Here is a 21346-nt window from a genome sequence, read left to right as displayed (position 1 = left end):
TTTCAGAATTAATGTCCCCAAAATGCAGTTTCAGGCTATCTTTAGTAGCTTTATGAGAGGGGAGTATCCTGACCCTTCTCTTGGATCTGTGCTTAGCTACCTGCTCAAAGAAGTTGTTTGTACCATTGACATTTAAGGGACATATAACCCTTAAGAAAATGAACTGGATTTTTTCAAAAATATTTTCACTTATTGTTTAGCAACATTTTAAAATTCCAGCAATATTGGATGAAGACTGCTTATAAGCAATAACAATAAATGTAAACAAGGACTATCAGCTTTGGTTTGGATTTGCAGACTTCCCACAGATGCTGTTTTTGATTGTTTATGTTACTATTTTCAGTGCTTGTTTTGAAGTCAAACTCATTGATAGTTGATTAATTATTGAACCTCTGTAACTTTATGAATATTTTTATTTGTATTAAATGTCAAGTGAAGTAGATATCCAACTGCTTCAATTCTATGCAATCCATTTTAAGTTAGAGAAGAAATAAATTTCCAATAAATAGACACTCTTTATTAACATAATATTTTCAGTGCTTTTCAACTTACTAACAATTAAAAACAAGTTATTAAATGCAGAGTTTTAAGGTTTTAAAAGTATTAAATAAAAAAAAATGTTAATAAAATTCTGTGTTTGCTTCATTTTTCCAAATTTTCAAGAACTTAAAAATAAAATTGGTTCTTTCAAAAACTTTTTTTTTTTTGGAACAAATCAATTTATTGGGAGTTACACCCCCCCCCCCAAAAAAAGGCACCCAAAGTTACAGTTTGTTTAGCTTATAGGTAAATCTAATACTGTTCCTGCAGTTTTATTTGGTAGAAATTAAACCCTGACTACCAGTGCCGCAGTCAGAAAATTTTTCTGGGAGGGGTTTGCAAAATCAAAAATTATTGCTTTCTTTCCCATTCATTTACAATGTGTAATCAAGGGCACTCATATAGGGGGGTAGGGGGGGCTGAAGCCACCCCTTAGAAATGAGAACTTCCTTGCTTTTAGTGCTTTTTTCTTTGCAAAAATGTATAAAAATTTCTTTTCCAGCCATTAATGACTAATATGAGCCAATAATGAATAAGTTATAAAAAAAATGTCAAATTTTAACATCTTTAGTCTGTACTAAAATCGGTTTCCATGGGGGAAATATTCTGCTAAACCATGGGGAAAACTTTTGAGCCCCCCCCCCCTAAAATTTTGCATATGGGTGCCCTTGTGCGTAATTATTCAATACCAAAGAATTTCTACAAATTAGTAATTATTCATTCTAAGTAACTTCTTAAAAGCAATTAATAATTCGTATTGATGTCACTATGAAACGAAGAAAGTGGGAAAAGCACAGAATATTTATTATTAGTTTTACTTTAATCTTATATTCATTTTTTGCATGTTTTTCGCGAGATCACTTAAAAGCTCCTCCTAAAATACATGCATGTATTTTTGAATGTCAAATGCTAGCTAATAACGGTTTCGATGAGAATTGGTTAACAGCCTCAGAAAATCGGGTGCGGAAGGCTTCCTCTCACTAGATGTCCCTAAAAAGGAGTTGTGCAGAGATTTAAGTGCTGAGGGACCATGATATTCTGTAGAGCTTTATTGACACCATTTTAGCTATCTTATACCAGGGGGGACGTGGGGTGCTTATCATGAAATGCAACTTTTATATTTAAGAATTGAAAAGTAATTTCTGACTGCTTCCCGATTATTAAAAACAGTAAAATATTTTGTTGAAACCTATTCCGCTTGGAAAAGCTCAAATACTCTGTTTTTTCCCTTGATCTTAATGGAGTAAATGAATGTGCTTGTGCTCTGGGAGGGGTTTTAACCCCAAAACCCCTCCCGTGGCTGCGCCACTGCTGACTACAGGAAGTTCTGTAGTACCTGTAGCGAGCAGAAGTTAGTTATTGTTCTGTACTCTTCTTCAACAAAGTACTGGTATCCTGAAATCAGTAACAGCATATCATACAGGAGCATGCTGGTTGTGATGGGGTCATTCTTGTTTCGGCCCAGTACTAGAATTTCATTTGTTGTCTCAGCCCGACAAATGGAAGTGTGCTTCGTCACTTGACCTGCAGTGTGGCTGCAGAACAGGCAGTGTAAATGTTAATGTAAATAAAATTCCTAGGCAGCTTTTAAGATGGTAGACTTTCACTACTCATAGCCACAACAGTAACACACCATTAGTGCCAGATATACTGCAATGGTAAATGGAGGCATTATTTCTACTGGACCCTGTATAACAAATTCAGTGAAAAATATTAGTTATTCAAATGAGTTAATACAAGTTGTTTAAAAAAAAAATTTTAAAAGATCTAAAGTATAATGTTTCGAGGTTTGGTACTATATATTTATTTTTAACTAACATGTGGCAAGGTAATATTGCAGGCTTGAAATTTTTTTTTTTTGTTGGAATACAATTTTTAAAACATATTTATTTGAATTGTGCAGATCAACCAGAATGTTATTATTTTACTCAAAACAGATTGTTTTTTTTTTAATCTTTTTTTATTATATTATTCATAACATGATGTATTTCATTATAGATGATAGACTGATTCATTTGGATCCTCATTCATGCCAACCAGCTATTGATGTGGAGAACGATGATTTCAATGAAAAAGTAAATGCTCTTTTTGTACTGATATTAATAAATAAAATTGCTGCAAATGTTATGGAAAAAAATTATGCCCATGCAAAACTTTCAGACCAAGGGAATTGGGGAAACGTCTCTAATTAAATTCTAAAAGGGATGAATATAAAAAAGTTCTAGTATGATGCATACCTGAAAATACTGCAGGAAAGCCTTGTAGAGAAAATAGGTGCAAAGACTTTTTGATTTGCCCTTGTATATTCATATGTGTGTGTTTTTATATACACTGCTCGACATTGAAAATGTAACACCAAGAAGGGGTAGTCCAAAAGGGATGAAATTTGGCAAAAAGACAGAGACAGCAAGGAACAATAAGTGATATTTATATTGAACCAATATTCAGATTATAAAACGAGAACTGTGTCGACTCATTAGGATGTAGGATCGCTGCAAATGACGATGCACAAAGAAACATCTCAAGGTACAGAGTCAAAAAGAGTGTGAATGATGTCCTGAAGGATGGCTCTCCATTTCCTGTTAACCATTTGCCAAATTTGGTCCTCTGAACAAGGCAGGGTCAGAGTTTGCAAACGGTGTCCAATCACATCCCACACGCATTCAATTGGTGACAGATCAGGAGAGTATGGTGACCTCAGAAGCATATGTACACCTTATAAAGCATGTTGGGAGTTGAGAGCACTGATTGCATTGTCCCACTGAAAAATTGCATCGTGCACCCCCAGAAGGTTAGGGATTGCCATTAGCCACAGCACATTCTGCAGGTATCGTTTGGTTGTCCTAGTGCCCTGAATGCGTAGGTGGTTGATGTGGTATGACCCCTGGTGTTGTGGTATCATACGCAATAGGACCCCAAACCATGATGCTGCATTATCGAGCGGTGAGCCGCTCCGCAATTGCTGTCAGATTAGACCTGTCTCCACCTTGACTACACACTCGTATGCGGCGACTATCACTGGAAAAACAGAAGTGTAACTCATCTGAGAACATGACATTCCATCATCTAAGTCCCTCTAGCACGGCACCATTCCAAGCATTGACGTCTGTGCTGTGGGGTCAATGGCAGTCTTCTGAAGGAACAGCGTGAGTGCAGGCCACTTACAACCAATCGAGGGGAAATGGTTCTGGTCGACATGGGAACATCCAGGGTTTCTTGCACACGCATCAGAATGGAGGTACACAGAACTTACAGGGCTGCCACTGTTTGTCAGCGAATGCGTTGATGCGTGCTTGCTAATGTCATTCTGGCTGCACCTGCACCCTGAAACTTGCCACATTTCGTTGCTCCAACCATCTTCGCCACAGCCTATACACCATGGACACATCCATGTTGGTATCAGCTGCAATTTGACATAAGGACCAACCTGCCCTTCTCAGCCTGATCACCATACCCCTCGTAAAATCGTCTGTCTGCTGAAAGAACCTCTGTTGAGGGCGGCCTGGCATTCTCTACTCTTACACCTATCCTTCCAGACAAAAACAAAAATTTCTTTGATGATTCGTCTGGCAGAAATAACAGCACGAATATTGCCCATTGTACAAGTTCCTTCTTTTTTATCTTATTTCACGTGTGTTAAAAGCTTTGCATTTCACATCATTTGCATAACTCAATGACATGCATCTACCCTGACATTTGCATAAATTTCTGACCATGCCTTCTTGGTGTTACACTTTCAATGTCAAACAATGTATATATATATATATCGTGATATACATTGTTTTTCTTTCTAGTCTTTTCATTCTTCCTCCGTAAGAACTATATCATTTACTGAAATGGATCCTAGTTGTGCCATTGGTTTTTATTTTCCAAAGAAAGAAGATTTTTTGCTTTTCATGGAAAAGTTTTCTGAAGTATGTACTAGTTGCTTAAGATCCTTGCTTTTCCCCCTCCTTACTCCTCTCTTTTTACCACAATCTGATTTAAATTTCTGCTGCAGTTTTAGTAATTTCAATGTTGAAAGGTTTGATTTAACAAAAGATTTCTTAAAATTGTGTTAAGAAATGAATTTAAAATGTCTAGCATTTATCATTTTCTGTATTCTATTTATGTCAGGAAATTCAAATTAACTGAAATTTTAATGGTACAAGAAAATGCTGTCATTAATACATTAAAAGTTTTATACTTCATTTTTGCATGTGCATCAGGGTGTATCAAAGAAACCTTTTTTTTTTTTTCAAACTCAAAATTTTTAATTTGATAAAAGTTGCTTTTACAGATCCTCATATACCACAAAGTTTTTTATTCAACTGAAAAGAAATTCCTTAATTAAAAAATATATTGGAGCGCCACCAATCTGCCAACCTAAAACCCTGCAATGTTCGAAATTCGGATAAATTTCGGACGTTGGTGGTCCAAAATTGATTTTTAACTTTTTTTCACTTTTTTTTTCGCACCATGTGTATTTGTTTTCCATTTGTATTATTTTATTTCGTTTAGTAATAATCCAAATTGCGATTATTTGCCCAAACAATTGTTTTTACACATAATTTGGGGATAATGCATGCTGATTTATTTTTATGCATCATACGCATGCTGAGCGATGTAATCAATTAATATATTTGTTCAAAAAAAAAAAAAAAAAGTTTGTATTTTTGCTCAATACCCTCTATACTGTGTACTAGTGAAAAAAATAATAAGAAATATTGTAAACCTAAAGCAGATACTTAAAGATTGCTGCAAAGTTACCGTAAAGCTCTAATATTTTGCGTGAAACGTTGCACTAAAGAAATACAGAAATAAGCCAAAGATACAAACATTTCTGCATGTAAAAGCCAAATGTGGATGATTTTGGATATTTCAAGTGAAAACAAATGACTTAACTACTAAAAATAAAAACCAAGTATTTTCAAACTGGTGCCCTTCATTGGGTTTAGTGCCCTTATGGTGGTAGTTATGCCAAGAGCAACTATTACTTTTGGATTTTAAAGTTTTTTAAGTAACAGCTGAAAGAATGAGTTATTATACATTTTTTATCTGTTCCATGAAGCAATTCATAAATATTTTAAAGTTTTTATTGTTTTTTTATTTCTTTAATTTTAAGATACTTGTTAAAATTAGTTTCTTTATGGCTTGAAATCCGCAAAATCCTAAAATCCTCACAACCACTCCTCCCAAGTTGTAAGGATTTTTGACCTTGGACCAAAATTACAAAAATTCAGGCCTCGTGTGGTGTACTTGAATGTTTTTTCTTGATTTGAATACAATTTTTGTGTGGTTCTTGAGGATCTGTAAAAAAATTTTTTATCTACTTAAAATTTTGAATTTCCAAAAAAAGGTTTTTTGATGCACCCTAAATAGTTGCTAAAAAGTTATTGGCTGCTTAGGAACAGTAAATAGACATTTATAACCACTGAAGCAGGTCCCTTGCATCAATAAAATATTTATTAGCTTTTCCCCCTCTTTTTTTTTCCTTTTGTTCCTAGACAAACTTGCATGAATAACCTTGCTGTGTAGAAAATTTAATGGTTTTCTGAGTTCTGTCTTTTTACCCTTTGATTTTAATAGTGCTCAATTTTTTAATTATTATAACTAAGTTGAATAAATTTGTTTATAAATTTTATGTGCATGAAATGTAAAATGTTTCATTCATGTTAAAACATAAAATGTTTTTGTATTTATTAAATTTTCACAATAATTTAGATAACTGCTCCTATGAAAAGAAATTTGGATTATCCTGTTTTTGCTCTGGCAGATGGTAAAAGAAGCGAGGTAGAAGAAAATTCATTACAGTCCCAAGGCAAATTTATTTTTTCCCAAAATAGCAATGACTCGTCTAAAGATGATGATGATGACTATATTTTATTGTAATCTTTTATTATTTTAAAATTTTAAGTAAGCGATAAATGAAATGCTGTATGAAAGTGGGGTAAAACAGTCAATATATATAATTATTTATATCTTATGGTTCTTATGCCCTAAAACAATTTATATAATGATTTATTGTGTTGTTTATCACCTGTCTGTGTGATACCACCTTATGTAATAGTGCAAAAGAATCCAACAGGGTAATGAGTATTTTTCTGAATTAAGAATAAAGTTATTACTTCCCCAAATGTTCGAAAAATTTTGTTTTTATGTTTTAAATATGCTTGGTAAAATACATTCTTTTAAATTTAACGGTTAAAATAAGGTTGAGAAGAAGAGCAGTTGATGCGGCAAAAAGGGCTTCTATTTAGAAACTTGTACTAGTACATTTTACTGATAGGGGATTTTGAGAGAATTGTAAAGTGAAGCTGAACACTAGTGTACAGGTTAGGGTTGGCAGGTTTTTGAAATGTGATAGTTTTCGACAGTTTAAATTGTTGTGTTAAAAACCTTTATGTTAAATATATCAAACTCATAAACTTGCATTTAATTCTATGAAATTTAATTAATAAGTAAAATTTATTTTTATTAATAAAGAAAAGCATTTTTAATTATGCAAAATGAAAACATTACATGAAATTCATGATTTTGTATTTGTTACATGAAATAAAGTTTTATTATTATGTTAGCAAATAGCATACTTAAGTAAAATACAGATTTAAATAATACTGTCTTTTACTTGAATGCAACAAGATTGAAAAATTCAGAACAATGGAACTACATTACTGAAAATTGACAAAGAATTCATAAAAAACAGATAAATCCCCCTCCCCCACCCCTCACTCACTAAAAAAATTTAGCTCAGGAGTTCCAACCTTTTTCAAGTTGCGGCACCCTTTGAAGTATTAGGGGTATATCCAGCTCAATGTGGAGGGGGGCAGGCAGGCCCAGAAGAGGACACAGGAGGGCACTGTGACTTCCCAAAATTTTCCTTGCTCCATGAATTTTGTCTGACATTTTGACAAAAATTACATCATTCAGCAAAAGCTGAAACTCTATTCGGCAAAATTATCATCGTTCAGCGACAATTTAGAGTTTTATTCACCAAAATTTGGATTTCCATTTGCCAAAATTATCATCATTTAACAAAATTTGGAGTTCCATTCAACAAATTGAGTTTATGCCCTCCCAAAAATTTAAGTTTGATGCTCTAATTGGTGGTCCATCATTTGAGCACATAGGGGGCTAGGCCATTGCCCCCCCCCCTCCCTCTAAAATTTTAGAAGCAATCTGATTCTAAAATGATTGTGGCACTAACCCAACTAAACCCCAATAACTTTCCCTTTCCAATGAGCTCTCAAAGAAGATGTAATACACTTTCAAACCCAGTAACAAAGTTACTAGAGCTGAACTCATTGATAAATTTAAAAATTGAAGCAACTGTCAAATTAAAGTTTATTTATTTATTTTTTTTGGAAGGTGGAGATATCTTTAATGTAACTGGTAATAAAAAAAAAAGATTCAATATTTACTGAATCCAAAAATGTATGGTATACCATGCTTTTATGCATTGGTTATATCAATGATAGTAAAGGATTTTTTCTGAACACAACTTACTTAAAAAATTAAAGCTACTATGTCTAAAGAAATGGGTGTTGTTTAAATTAGAGTGGGGGGATAATCCGTTACTATGTTTGAAAATTTTGTACCTGATTGTTGAACTGCATCTTTGTGGAAACTATCCAGAAGACCAAAAATGTCTCGGAGAAGTTGTTTACTCAATTCATCAAGGTAAATGATGGTTGGATAAATCAAAATTGTGTTGTCACTGGTTGATGCTGCTTGGCAACTTAATGTATCTCTCATTGTAATATAATGGAGAAATCTTCTCTGGCTCACAAAGTATTTTTTTAAAAATTGCCAGTCCATAGGTCAAAAGAGGTTGAAAAATGCTAGTATTAGATGTGCTGATCTGGAGGGAACAATGAATCCAATAACAAATTCTGCTTTGTCGAAAGACAGTTGCAAAGGTGGTGGAATCATGGTTTTGTCAGGTTACTGACTTCTTGGTTATTACAATGACTAAGATGTGTTCAGTGGAGAAACTTTGGTGAGAGCTCACCTGGACTAGATGCTGGATCCGTATGTCTGCCTATATGCCACTGCTATTGGTAAAGTTTTCGCTGCAATGTATAACATAAAACTTAACTAAGCTGTTTTTGTTAAAGATTATCTTGAGTTTTGGAGGGAATGGAATGTTCAGCTGTATCTCCGAACCTGAACCGAACTGAATATTTTTAGGACTACATTAACTAAAACAAGTGTTACTCTGTTTGATTTTTGCTTTCTAATACGGTGTCAGACTTAATTGGCAGCATGGAAAATTGATGCTATCAAGGAATTCCAGTTAGTGATGAACAAATCATTATTGGAAAATTTTTTTGCAGTTTTCTATAACTGTTTTCCCAAAAAAAGATTTTTCTCCTTTTTCTTTTTTTTTTCTTTTGGAAATTATGTTTGTAATAAAGTTGTTTAATTTTCTATGTTTGATTTAATAAGAAACAATTTCCTTTAAATTTGTTGTTTCCACTTTGATTCTTTTTCAAATTAAGCACAAAATAACAGGTTGTACCTTAACTTTTAGAGGTCAGTATTTTTTTAAAAATAATTATCCATGTTTTAAAGTTCTTTTTAGTAAAAAATGTAATGCTTCTATTAATTTTCAAACAATTTTAGCTTACGTACTCATATTTTAATTGTGTATGTGCTGTCTTTGGGTTTAGTTGGTTAAATGCCGTGGGACTTATAAAGAACATTTAACCATGCAACCATTTGAATGATCAGCCATTCAGTCAAAACAAACTATACAAAATGTTCTTTTTAAAATTAGAATTTGCTTTACTTATTTTCCATTTAAAAATCAAATATTCCTTCTAAGTGCTTAAGAAGCAGCTGAGAAATTATGGTCAATTTCCAATGAAAACCAAGTTGAAGGAAATGATATATTTTCATGTGTTACTTGCTTAAGAAATGAAAGAAAGAACTGGAGCATGTGAAATACAAATTTGGAAATGAAAACTAATATTAACGCTAAAAATATTTTCTGTAAATAGATGTTCCTTTTTACAAGTTGAAAAGGACCTAACTAGTGTTTAAAAGAGCTTTGGTCAATTGTATATGAAACTTACAGAAGGTGAAAATGCTGTAACTGCAAAATTTGTCTGAAGACAAAGTATTTATCTGTGATACATTTGTGTATTATTTATTGTAAATAAATATATTACTTCTAAATTCATTGCAATCAGATTTTTCTCTCTTTTTTAAAAAAATCTTTCACTTTGAAAGCATAGATTGTGATAAATACTTTAAAATGTATTAAAACAATATTTTCATGACTAATTGTCTCAAAAATTGTACTAGGTCATTTTCAATACATTCATACAATTAAGGAAAGAGAAGTTTTTCTGTAAAATTTCACATTAAAGAAAAACAGTTGCTTATGAATATTTTAAATGCATCTGAAAATATTATTAATTAAACAATTTTGCTGTTGCATTTTTTGTGAACTGTTTTCCTCAAAATTGTAGGTCAATTTAACAAGCTCATTACCAGACATATTCAACTGATTTTAGATACATGAATAAGTAAAACAATCTGAACTAGAAGCCTAATCTTTTAATACCTCGCTTTTATTTTAATCCGTATAAAAACTTACCCTGAGAAATGTGGGAAACAGTCAAATTCATTACCAGTAACCTTAGAGCAGGAATTAGTAAATGGAGCGAGCAAGTCCAATCATTGGCTTAGCAAAAAGTGACAGGTCCTCAAGTCAGGTGACTCAACGACGACGAATGGTTGACAAGTTTTGCGTGAAATTACCATAAGAAACCTGATTTCTTCCAATGCTTTAAAATCTATCATGTGACTTGGGGTCTTTGCTACATGAATAAAAGTCTTTACTCCCTTCATTTTATCTCTTCTCAATGCCAGTAACATGGTAACATACAACCCAAATTCAAAATAATAGAATACTTTTCACTTGTTGGAAAAAAATTTATTCTAACACAATATAAGTGCAAATTATGTATTTAAATGAATGTGCTACCTTTCTTGGACCATAAAGTGTGCATTTTATTTCAAATATACTCAATTAAAAACAATCTTTGACAGAATAATTCAAAAGTGTATAGTGATGAAGGGTTACATTGCATCAAAAAATTAGAATATTCAACTTAAAGGGGGAAAAAACACTTTCAAAAGAAACAATATCAATGCTAGAATGAGTCAATTTTTGCTGGATGCAATTCTTTAATCTTTTCTCACATGGATTCTACCACCTGTTTACATTAATAGTTTCTGACACTTTTGATACATTCTTCAATGCGGCAACGAGCTCAATTTTGCTGGCAGGCACCAGGTCTTGAACCGCTCTCTTTACATTTGACGGTACCACAAATTCTTAATCGTATTGAGATTGTTAAAATTGCTAGATCACTTTAATACCGAAATTTCTCTTTCTGTTTAAAATCTATTAGTTGATTTAGAGACATGACACGGAGTAAAATCTTGCTGAAAGAAAAACTGTGTCACTAAACATGTAACTGCTGTGCCTTAGATGAAGTATCATGCAATATTATTGATAAACAGCGGACTTCGTGCATTGTTTTATTTTGAGACATCGTTAATTTACCAATTTCAGCAGCCCTCATGCACCCACAAACTGAAAATGATGCGTCAAATCGGAGAGAACGTCTTACACAACATTTCTCACACGCTTTTTTTTCCACGTTGAATCCGAACATTTTTTTTCCCACAGATATTTCAAAAAAAGATTCACCACTGAATGTAATACTTTTCCATCCTTATTGCCCCTTTACGGCGCTTCTCTTTGCTCCAAGAGAGTCGTGCCCGTTTCTGCTTCATGTTTACCTTTGGTCATACTTTGTAGATCCGCAATTGAAACTGCAGTTTATGCAACCGTCCAAGTGTAGTTGGCATGGACAAGATAACTATAGATTCTTTCCAGCACTTATGAACGTAAGAAGCATTTTCCAATGATTATTTTGGAAGATTTACTTTAATTTGGGTTCATCTCTGCCAGGTGTTACAATTTTTCTACCTTGTTTACTTCGGTTACTTTTTAGTTGGTCAGTCCTTCTATATTCCTTTAAAATCTTACATACCATAGATTGTAAAATGTTCATTTGAATTGGGTTGGATAGTTTTTTTTTTCTAACTTTAAGAAATGATACAATATGTAACTTCAATTTTTCCCTATTTATCACCTTGGCAACCCATTTTGAGTTATAAAAGGCTTTTAAAAGAGCGTAAAATTATCCGGGCGCCAAGCTCCATTCGTGTGACAAACTATCTGTTAACAAGCATGCAAATATTTTCGCTACTTTTTAAAATTTACATTGAATGAATCGATTATTGTAATTTTTTGACCCATATAAAAAATTTATCTAATTTTCCAATGTGTTAATGATCCATAAGTGGTTAAAGTAATATCTGAAAATTTGTTTAAATTGATTTACCAATTCATGAATAACAAGTTTTACTCATTTTATTTTGCATGCGTTCATTTTTCCCGACTCGGGGACAAGTTTTGTTCAAACAGTTCTGATATTCTATTATTTTGAATTTGGGTTGTACTTGACTGGTGACAGATTTAAGTCCCAAAACACTAGTGCCATATTTTAGCTGTGTTGCCAAAAAAGATGAGGGTTTATTGTGACTTAACATAGTAGTATCAACTTAGAAAATAAATATTTTTAAGAAATATTAGCGCAGACATTGAATTACGTGGAATTTGAACATAATCAAAAGGATTTTGTGATTGAAGGTCAGGAAAGGCAGCAGGCTAATTTTATATGCGACTCCCACTATAAATTTTAAGATACAAATCTCTATCCATCTCAAACTAATTGAAGTTTTACCTCAATTCTTTTTCTGAGCATTAATAATTGACATTTAAACTGACAAATCAACTTACCATATAGATGAAAAAATCCTTCAAATGTCCTTATGAAAATGATGAATGAAACACATGTTTACAAGTGTCTTTTCGATGCTAGTTTGTTGCCAGATAAAAAGATAAAAAGCATTTTTTGCTTAAATAATATAAAATTGAATCTACTTACTATTACAAAAATGAAGACAAATTTTAAATAAAGCTTCTCTTTAATTTGACCATGATGTGCGCTTTGGCATGGAAATAACCTACACAGGCATAAAATACCCGGGTATTTAATTTTGAGGGTAAATACCCTCAAAATAAATGGGTATGGAAAATAATGGGGTGGAAAATAAATGGGTATTTATTTTCCAGTGAACTCCATTCACACAAAATACTCACACTTGTGTACAATAATATTGCAATAAAGAAAAGTTAAACATTTGAACTCTTTTTTTACAAATTTTTATTTTATAGAAATAAATTAATAAATCAGGAAACAAATGTTATACATCATGCATTTTTCACGTAATACTTGATCTAAATGTCTACCCTTTTGTAGTAAAAATAGAACTGCCAACTTTAAAAATAAGAACAGCTGTGGTCGATTCAAAAGGAAAGAATGTTGAGTTTGGCTTTAAAATAGGGAAGGAAGAAAATTGACAGTGGAAACCAGAATCAATTATACCAGGATTTAAATGGGAATTTGTGATGTTGTTTCAAAAGTCCTTAAACCTATTGTAGGAACAACCCTGTTTAAAAGTTCTTAAAATAACATTTAAAAACCAAAAAGCAGATAAAGTAAAGACAAGAAAGATTGCATCTTAACTTAAAATGTATCTTTTTGAAAGTAATAAGTAAAACATATTACAATTTTTTGCTTATTTTAAGAAAACTATGGATTCATTCAAGCATTTCAGAGTCCAGTTTTGATTTTGAATTGTCATATGAATTGCCCAAGTTTATCTGTTTTTACTTTTTAGGCTAAGAAATTCTTCACTTATAAATAGTTGCTCAATTTTTTGTGTAATAGCTCTTGCATTCGTTTCTAGTTTTTATTCCTTATGTTTTGTCTTCCATTTCGTAATGTAGCTGCTTCCAGCTATAGGATAGATATTGAAGATTAGCCACTCTGACAGATTCCCTTTTTTAACCTTTTTTATTGTGAATAACTGAAAATGCATCAAGTTCTTTTTTCTGCAGTAGATGTAACTCATGCATTTAAAATTTTCTTATATACTTAAACACTTGTTCCTCACAAACATCTCCATCATACTATAAACTCACGATCTTTCAATTTTCCCACTATCTTATGGTGAACAATCCGAAAATGGCTTCAGTTGAACATTGTCTGAATTCAAATGCTTCTGTCCCTCATAACAAAAGGTAAAAAATCAAGTAGGTAGGATTGTTTCAGACTATTTCCTTTCATCTATTGGAATTAAAATCTGGAAACCAACATTTTTTTAGACTGCAAGTGAGTCGATTCACAAATTATTACTTCCTTTTCCATAGTAAAGCATTGTATTTGCGAAAAAATTTTTTCTCAAAAATCGGCCTTAATATCCATTTTGCTCGCCCCCGAATGAATATCGAGTTTATTTTCAACCCGACTACACGTGGATATATGCCTCAGAACATATAGACATCCAAAATATCCATTTTGATGATCCCCAAATTAATTACAACGAGTTTTCTCATGACGTCCGTATGTGCTTATGTATCTGGCATAACTCAAGAACGGTGTGTCCTAGAAAGTTGAAATTTGGTACACAGACTCCTAGTGAGGTCTAGTTGTGCACCTCCCTTTTTGGTAGCATTCAGATGTTCCAAAGGGGTCTTTTACACCTTTTTGGGGGGGGGGGGGAGAATGATTGTTAATTTCAATGCAAACTCAAATGGTGTTATAATTTGGCAAACACTTGGCAACACATTGCCGAGCTTTTGGTTGCCATCTTGGTGACAAATTTTGTGTTCTTTTTTAAAATCTTTGGCGATATTTAGAGGTTGTCCCATTGAATCACATTAAAATTGCCAACATTGGGAAAATTAATCTATAAAACTTTTTTTTGCTTCGGTTCACAACAAATTTGTGGTGAAAATATTTAAAATGTTTCTTTGCTTACTCCAAGTCCAAGGCACTATTATCATTACAGTATCATAAAAGGAAGTCATGTGATGCACACATTAGCTTGTTTTTTAATAATTTTAATCAAATTTCCCATTGAAAAATAGTATAAACAATTCTACATACTTATATATCATTTTTGTACATTTTAGTACGTATTTAGATAAATTTATCATTTATTCACCTTTTACTTTTTCCCCCAAAATACCCAGTTTTTGAATATTTATAGAGGCATAGGGTAAATACCCAAAAAATATTTACCTATCCATTTGGTATTTACCCGAACAACATCACTGAATTTGCATTAAAGTTTTTTAAATGCAGTATTACTTCCATTTAAGGATACCTGATTTAATGATTCCCTCAATTTGATGATACATTTCTCTGGTCCAGATTTAATTGCACTGAATGTATATGCTCCTCGATTTAATGATATCCTTGATTTAACTATAACTTTTTCCCTAATCCCTTGACAATGTTTAAATCAGGATTATACTGCATAATGAATAAAAAAGACTTTTTACTTCAAAAATATTTTTCAACTATTTTTCAACTGCCTATGCTTATATTTGCAGCAGACAGAAAGTGAAACAAAGCAGTTAACACACATTTATTGTTAAGATAGGGACACAACAATTAACTTAATGTTTTACAAGTGAAGATGCTCAATGAATGTCAAGACAAAACAGAGAATAGGAAGAACTGATATCTTATACAAAACGTAAAGACCAGCAACAGGCTCTGGGCCCAGCTAGGCTGGTCCTTGTGAGTTTATTAGTTCCCAATGAAGATCAATGGCCATCTTAAAACTGAATGCTTAACAGAGCTACATTATTCCAACTTATCAAACGCCTGAAAACCACAAGGTAACTTTGTTGTGTGAAAACCACATGACAAAAGTATACATTTTAACAAATCTTTGTTGGTGCAGATAAGTTGGAATAACAACACTGCAATTCATCTTCCTTTTGCACCACCAATTTCAGGCATTTTTTCTATTAATCGAGTACGTATCACTGATGTTCGGGCAAAAGTCATAAAACTCTAGTTATGAAATATTGTTGATTTAAAGTCTTCATTTTGAAAAGTAATAAAAATCATTTTAGAGACCATGGACTCCTATGGTAGGTTTGCTGTTGCATCTTTTAAATTACATTGTTCTTTACATAATAAAATAAATAATTGTAAAATTTTATTGCCTATAGTAGTCCATCCAAAAAAATATTTGTTACTTTGTGACTTTTACTAGAGTACAAGTGATATTATCTTTTTTATTTATGTTGCTTCCTTTCTATGAAAAAGTTGAGCATATATTGTTTTTATATTTTCACAAAGCATATATTAGAGAACCAAAATTTTCAATATGTAATTCTCTTAAAAATGAAAAAATACAACAGTAATTTTAACACTCACATACAATATATAGCACCCTGGTAAGGAAAGTGACACAACTCGAATTTCTCGGGAAAAAGTCCTAGCTAAATTGATTTAAAAAATCCATATATATATATATATATATATATATATATATATATATATATATACTCTTCCTGCCACTAAACTCCTACAAAGTTAGCTTGCATAACTGGTGTGTGGTGGCCAATAAACAATATAATCTGTATTGACACATCATTAAATTTCATAATTTAGACAAAAAAAAAAAAAAAAAAAACAGCAGGATTGCATTGTACTTTAGCACATGGTGTAATATTTGAGACTAAATCGCTTAAAATAAATATTGTGTAAAACCTTGATTTTCTCCAATGCTGTTTTTTTTTTAGTTGTCATTCTCTTTGCCATGTTATTCATTACAACTTATATTATTTTGGCAATACAAATCAAAAGAAGGGGAGGGGGAATAATTGAAATGCCCAATTGATAAAAAATTTCAATTCCTAGAATCAAACACAATAGAATCCCTTTGTGTCACACCTCTTTACTAGGGAATATATTGATTCCACAATCAATGTTAGAAATAAGAATTTAAATCAGTTTCCAGGCATCCAACTAAAGAACCTAGGTGCAATCTTTAATGAATCCACGGAATATTTTTTAAAAAAATGCTATGTACAACCAATAGCATATTTAAAAATATCTATAAATTATACGAAAGAAAATGATTTCCTTAAGACAAAAATTATTGCTTTTAAAAAGTTTTTTATCCTTCGAGTCAATCAAGGATCAAATCAAGATAAGTCGGGGGGGGGGGGGGGAGAGCTTTGATGTGATCTCCAAAACTTTAGATGTCAAGTTATTGCTAAGGGTTGGAAATCTAGGTGTGGAATCAAAACTTTTGTTCACAAAATGTGACTAATGACCTCTTGTGTCTGACACAGGTAAAATGCTGATGCTAGCACGTCATATGTTTTCCCAAAACAATGCATTTAAAATTCGTATTATCTTTCTTTCAAGAAGTACTAGTTCTACATAGCATTGTGCATACAAATGTTTCTAAATATTCTACCTTTGCATTCCAAGCTCTTTGTTTCAGGAAAAGGTATGCTATCTGATCTCCATACTGAGTTTCTATGAGAGGGCATTTTGGGAGGGGCCCTTCAAAAATTTTTACTAAACTTGCTCGGGATGTTTTTCCTAATTGTCAATTCTCAAACAGTGCTGGATTTTTCCAAAACACCACTCCTCGAATAATTTGGAAGAGGGGACAATCCTCCTTAATAATTTTTCATGTAAAAACCTAGAAATTTAAGATACAAATAAAGAAAGAAATTTTACATTCCATGCTTATTTCTTTTGGTCTATAATCCAAATTGTGATTATTTGCCTAAACAATTTTTTTTAACATAAAATTTGCGGATAATACATTCTGCCTTAATATTATGCATTGTACGGATGCCGAGCGATGCAATCACATAAAAACATATTTATTCTAAAAAATACCTTTGTATTTTTGCTCAATATGCTATATATTGGATACTATTGAAGAAATAATTAGAAATATCGCAAAACGAAAGCAGATGCTAAAAGATTGCTGCAGAGTTAAAGCAAAACGCTAATATTGTGCATGACATGTATAAAAAAAAAAATGTTTTTAAGTATCAGCTAAAAGAATGTTTTATAATTTTTATGAATTAATTCATGAAAATTTTGAAGTTTGCAACTTTTTTTTTTTTTTTTTTATTTTAAGATACAGCTCTTACATTTAGTTTTTTTAATGGCCTGAAATTTACAAAATTTTAAAATATGCTCAACTATTTCTCCCATGTTGTGTGGTCCACTGTAACTAATTAACATTTTGCACTCATATTTTGACATTCTTAATTCTATCTGTTTTTAATTAAATTTGAGCAAGTTTTTATACGCTGAGATAATGGTGCGCACGGAAAAGTTTTACTTACGACCATTTTCAAACATTGGCAAATATGGGGTAAGAGAAAGGAGGGGAGGTATTGTTAACCATTTCCAAGGTATTTTTTCACCTCACTTTAGCTAGAGTTTTTGCAATATTGAACTCTAGTTTGGCTACCATTTTTTGAAATTTGACTACTATTTTGAGGGATTTTAGTAGCCATTAGCTACCAATTAAGAATTGGAGTTTTGAGGTATACTACTTGTCAGCTTGGCTGCCGCCCCCTCACTTCAAAAAAACTTATACTACAGCGAGTTCAAACCAGGCCCCTACTTTCGGACTAGGCTAACATGGCACCTCGTGTGACCTGACTTAAATTTCAATAAAATTCACAACAGGAATGGCAGGATACTCACTGTCAAAGTAGTCTGGGATGGAGGTTCTCACTGATAGAAAATTAATCAAAGTGCACAATTGTTAAGAACTCTGTGGGGGGGGGGGGGGGGGAATGAGATATTTGAACAAAACGTTATGGAATGTAGGGATACAAAAAATCCCTCCACGAAACTGATGTCTTGTATCCATACATAAAACTTGGTGGGAAGCATCCCTTCTCTTTTTAAATGTGATTTCAGCCCCATATAAGCATTGTACTGCATTATAGTAGTGAGGATTAAGTTACACTGTTAAAATTTTTTTAGTTTGACGTGGTTATAACAGAAAGCAGATACAAAATATGTCCACTAATTCATGTAATATAATGAAGCTCTACTGTTCCATCTACTTCTGTTTTATGGGCCCACTTGAAAGCGATTTCATTTAGGAAAAAAAGTAAGACTCTGAAGGATACCAAACAGATCACAAATTTACTATACAACATTTTAGTTTTTAAAAAATAGGTTTAAAGTGGTTGTTGAAAGTTGCCGCTCGTAGATTTAATGCCACTTTTTGCCATTTGATACTCTAAAAGAACACATAATTTCATTTTAAACTTTTCAGTTTCTGATTTCAATAAAAATAAAGTAACACACAAATAACGAATGAAAACAGATCGCAAAATTTCAAAATAAAGTTAGGCACCAGAATTTTTTTTAAAAAAGGCAAATAAAACATTTTAATTGCAAAAAATAAATTTCGAGTTTTATTTTAACCAGTTAGCCAGCATGATAAATACTATTATTGATTGGCAGAATTGCAAAAAAATTTAAATAAAACTAAAAACAGTAAAAGTTTTATTCCGAGATGGTTCCGGTGTTAACATGAGAAAAAATACCGGAATTCAGGTGCATAGCCAGAACGCCAATTCCAGCATACGACATACACAACAATCAACATAAAGAAATAGTATTATTACTCTCTCCCTCCCAAATAATATAATATGCTTCAAGCATAAGTCTAGATGTGGGACACACTCTCTACGCAAAGATTGTATTTTAGCCCAATAAATTACACATGTTTATAATACAGATTGAAAATGATATTGCACATATTTATTTATAATCTATATAATTGGTTTCTAGATCACAATAAAATATTAGTTGGATTTTCCATATTAATTCTGAACCGATTTAGAAATTTTCCAGCTTCGCTTTCATCAATCATTCTGCTATCATACGAGAGAGTTACTCTAATTTTTTGCCTTGGCTCAAAGTCCTCAAACACAATTTTTGAGGATCCAACTGCAAGTATTGCCCCTTGTGGGGGATTGATAACAGCACTGAATTCAGAAATTCCAAACATTCCAAGATTAGAAATAGTGAAGGATCCTCCTTGAAATTCTTCTGGCTTTAACTTTCCTTCTCTAGCCTTCACAGCTAAAGATTTTACTTGACTCGAGATGGCCTCAAGATTTAATTTATCAGCATCTTTAACTATAGGTGTTATCAATCCACTTTCGGTGGCAACAGCAATTGAAATATCTACTGACTGCATAGATTTTGGAGTATCATTAACATTAATTACATTAACACTTGGCATTTGACTTAATGCTGATGCTGCACTTTTAATCACAAAGTCATTCATTGATACACTAATGCCATCATCTTTCAACTGTTTCCGAAATTTCAATATATTATCAATTTTGCAGTCAACACTTGCATATGCATGTGGTATACTAGTCTTCGACTCAGTGAGTCGTCGCGCAATTGTTTTTCTCATTGAGGTAACAGGAATGTCAACATACTGCTGCTTTTCTATAAACGTCACATCTGGAGTCTTTGGCAATTCAGATTCAAACGACTTTTGCTTTATATTTTTATCCTTGATATAATTCAGCACATCACCTTTCAACAGGATGTTATGTGGGCCAGATCCTGTAATCAATGAATACTTGATACCATAATCTTGAAGAAGCTTTCTTACAGAAGGTCCGATGAGCTTAGATGAATCCACAGATGAGTTTGTCAAAGCTGGTTCTTTTTTCACAGCTATCTCTTGCGGTGACGAATGTGTAATGTCTTCAGAAACTCCCGTATTATCTGCACTGCCTTCTCCTTCAATAATAGCGATCAACTCACCGAGTGGAACATTTTTTGTATCTTCAGGAACTAAGATTTTAATCAAAACACCCTCTTCTTCAGTTTCCAGGCCAACTATTGCTTTATCGGTTTGAATTTCACACAGCACGTCACCTGGGGAGATTGAATCCCCTTCTTTTTTCAACCATTTAACAATTGTACCTTCTGTCATAGTGGGAGATAAAGAAGGCATTTTGATTTCTATTTTACAGCTGTCCAAAATATTGCGAGTGTAGTGAATAAAAGCATTGCCTGGCGCCATCAATGTCCCGGCTCGAGGCACGAAAATTCGTCTGCACAGAGTACTAAGAAAAATACACCTCTGCAATGAGGCCATTTGCATCAGTAATTTCAGCAACAATTGATCGGAGAAGCTAAAACCCAATTCTAATTGCAAATCGCATATTTACAATACATCACTATGTTTAAAGAAAGTTAAATCTTCCTGGAAAAATTAAAAGGTCACCCCGCAAAAGTATACACAAAAGCTTATAGATGCCAGATTTCAATTTGCATTACTCAACTTCAACCAAAGAGTTATAATAAATCTGGAGGAGCACTTATTAAACACGTTCGGATAAATCTGCAACGGGTCTACCACTGACGTCACACGTAGCTCCACCCATTCTAGTGACGTCAGGTGTAGGCTGTTGCAGATCTATCCGAACGTAATCACGTCAATCAGATCATGTGGTTTCTTCACGTTCGGTTAGGGACCGAAAGATTCTGAAAGCGTCAGGGTGAAATAATGCAATATCTTCGCTTCTCTACTTGATTTTCTTATCGTTCATAGCTGCCATCTAGGGAACAGATGTATGACTATTAATCAATATTAGGGAACAGATGTATGACTATTAATCAATATTAATTATAAAATAAGGTTGCAAAGCCCTCTTAATGAAGGTTGTCTTCTTCTTTTTTTTCCCGTATTCATTTATTCTTTATAATTAGCCGAAATATAAATATTTGAAGAATTAAAAAGGTTACATTTAGCGTTTATGGTGGAAAAAAAAGAAAAAATAGACATTTTC

At 32.6% G+C, this 21346-nt stretch overlaps 2 protein-coding genes across 2 annotated transcripts in view; one reads left to right on the top strand and one right to left on the bottom strand.

Annotated features, from left to right (window-relative positions):
* The window catches only part of LOC129231682 (cysteine protease ATG4D-like), a 36236-nt gene extending 29791 nt beyond the window's left edge, over nt 1-6445 (top strand). Inside the window, exons 7-9 of the mRNA XM_054866045.1 lie at nt 2539-2615; nt 4335-4454; nt 6244-6445. Of these exons, the coding sequence (XP_054722020.1) occupies nt 2539-2615; nt 4335-4454; nt 6244-6411 (365 nt within the window). The 3' untranslated portion in view covers nt 6412-6445. The remainder of the gene's footprint in view (nt 1-2538; nt 2616-4334; nt 4455-6243) is intronic.
* A 10296-nt stretch (nt 6446-16741) lies between these two features.
* LOC129231376 (pyruvate dehydrogenase protein X component, mitochondrial-like) lies at nt 16742-20785 on the bottom strand. Its single transcript, XM_054865672.1, has one exon. It carries the CDS (start codon nt 20656-20658, stop codon nt 19321-19323), a length of 1338 nt encoding a protein of 445 aa, XP_054721647.1. The 5' UTR covers nt 20659-20785; the 3' UTR covers nt 16742-19320.
* Nucleotides 20786-21346: the final 561 nt, after the last annotated feature.

This window comes from Uloborus diversus, chromosome 10 (assembly GCF_026930045.1).
Source record: "Uloborus diversus isolate 005 chromosome 10, Udiv.v.3.1, whole genome shotgun sequence".
Classification (NCBI taxonomy): domain Eukaryota; kingdom Metazoa; phylum Arthropoda; class Arachnida; order Araneae; family Uloboridae; genus Uloborus; species Uloborus diversus.
This window is presented reverse-complemented; position numbering and strand designations above follow the sequence as displayed.

Bases quoted from the DNA above. Each gene is read 5' to 3' on its own strand.
- LOC129231376 (XM_054865672.1), bottom strand. From the start codon at position 20,658: ATGCAAATGGCCTCATTGCAGAGGTGTATTTTTCTTAGTACTCTGTGC.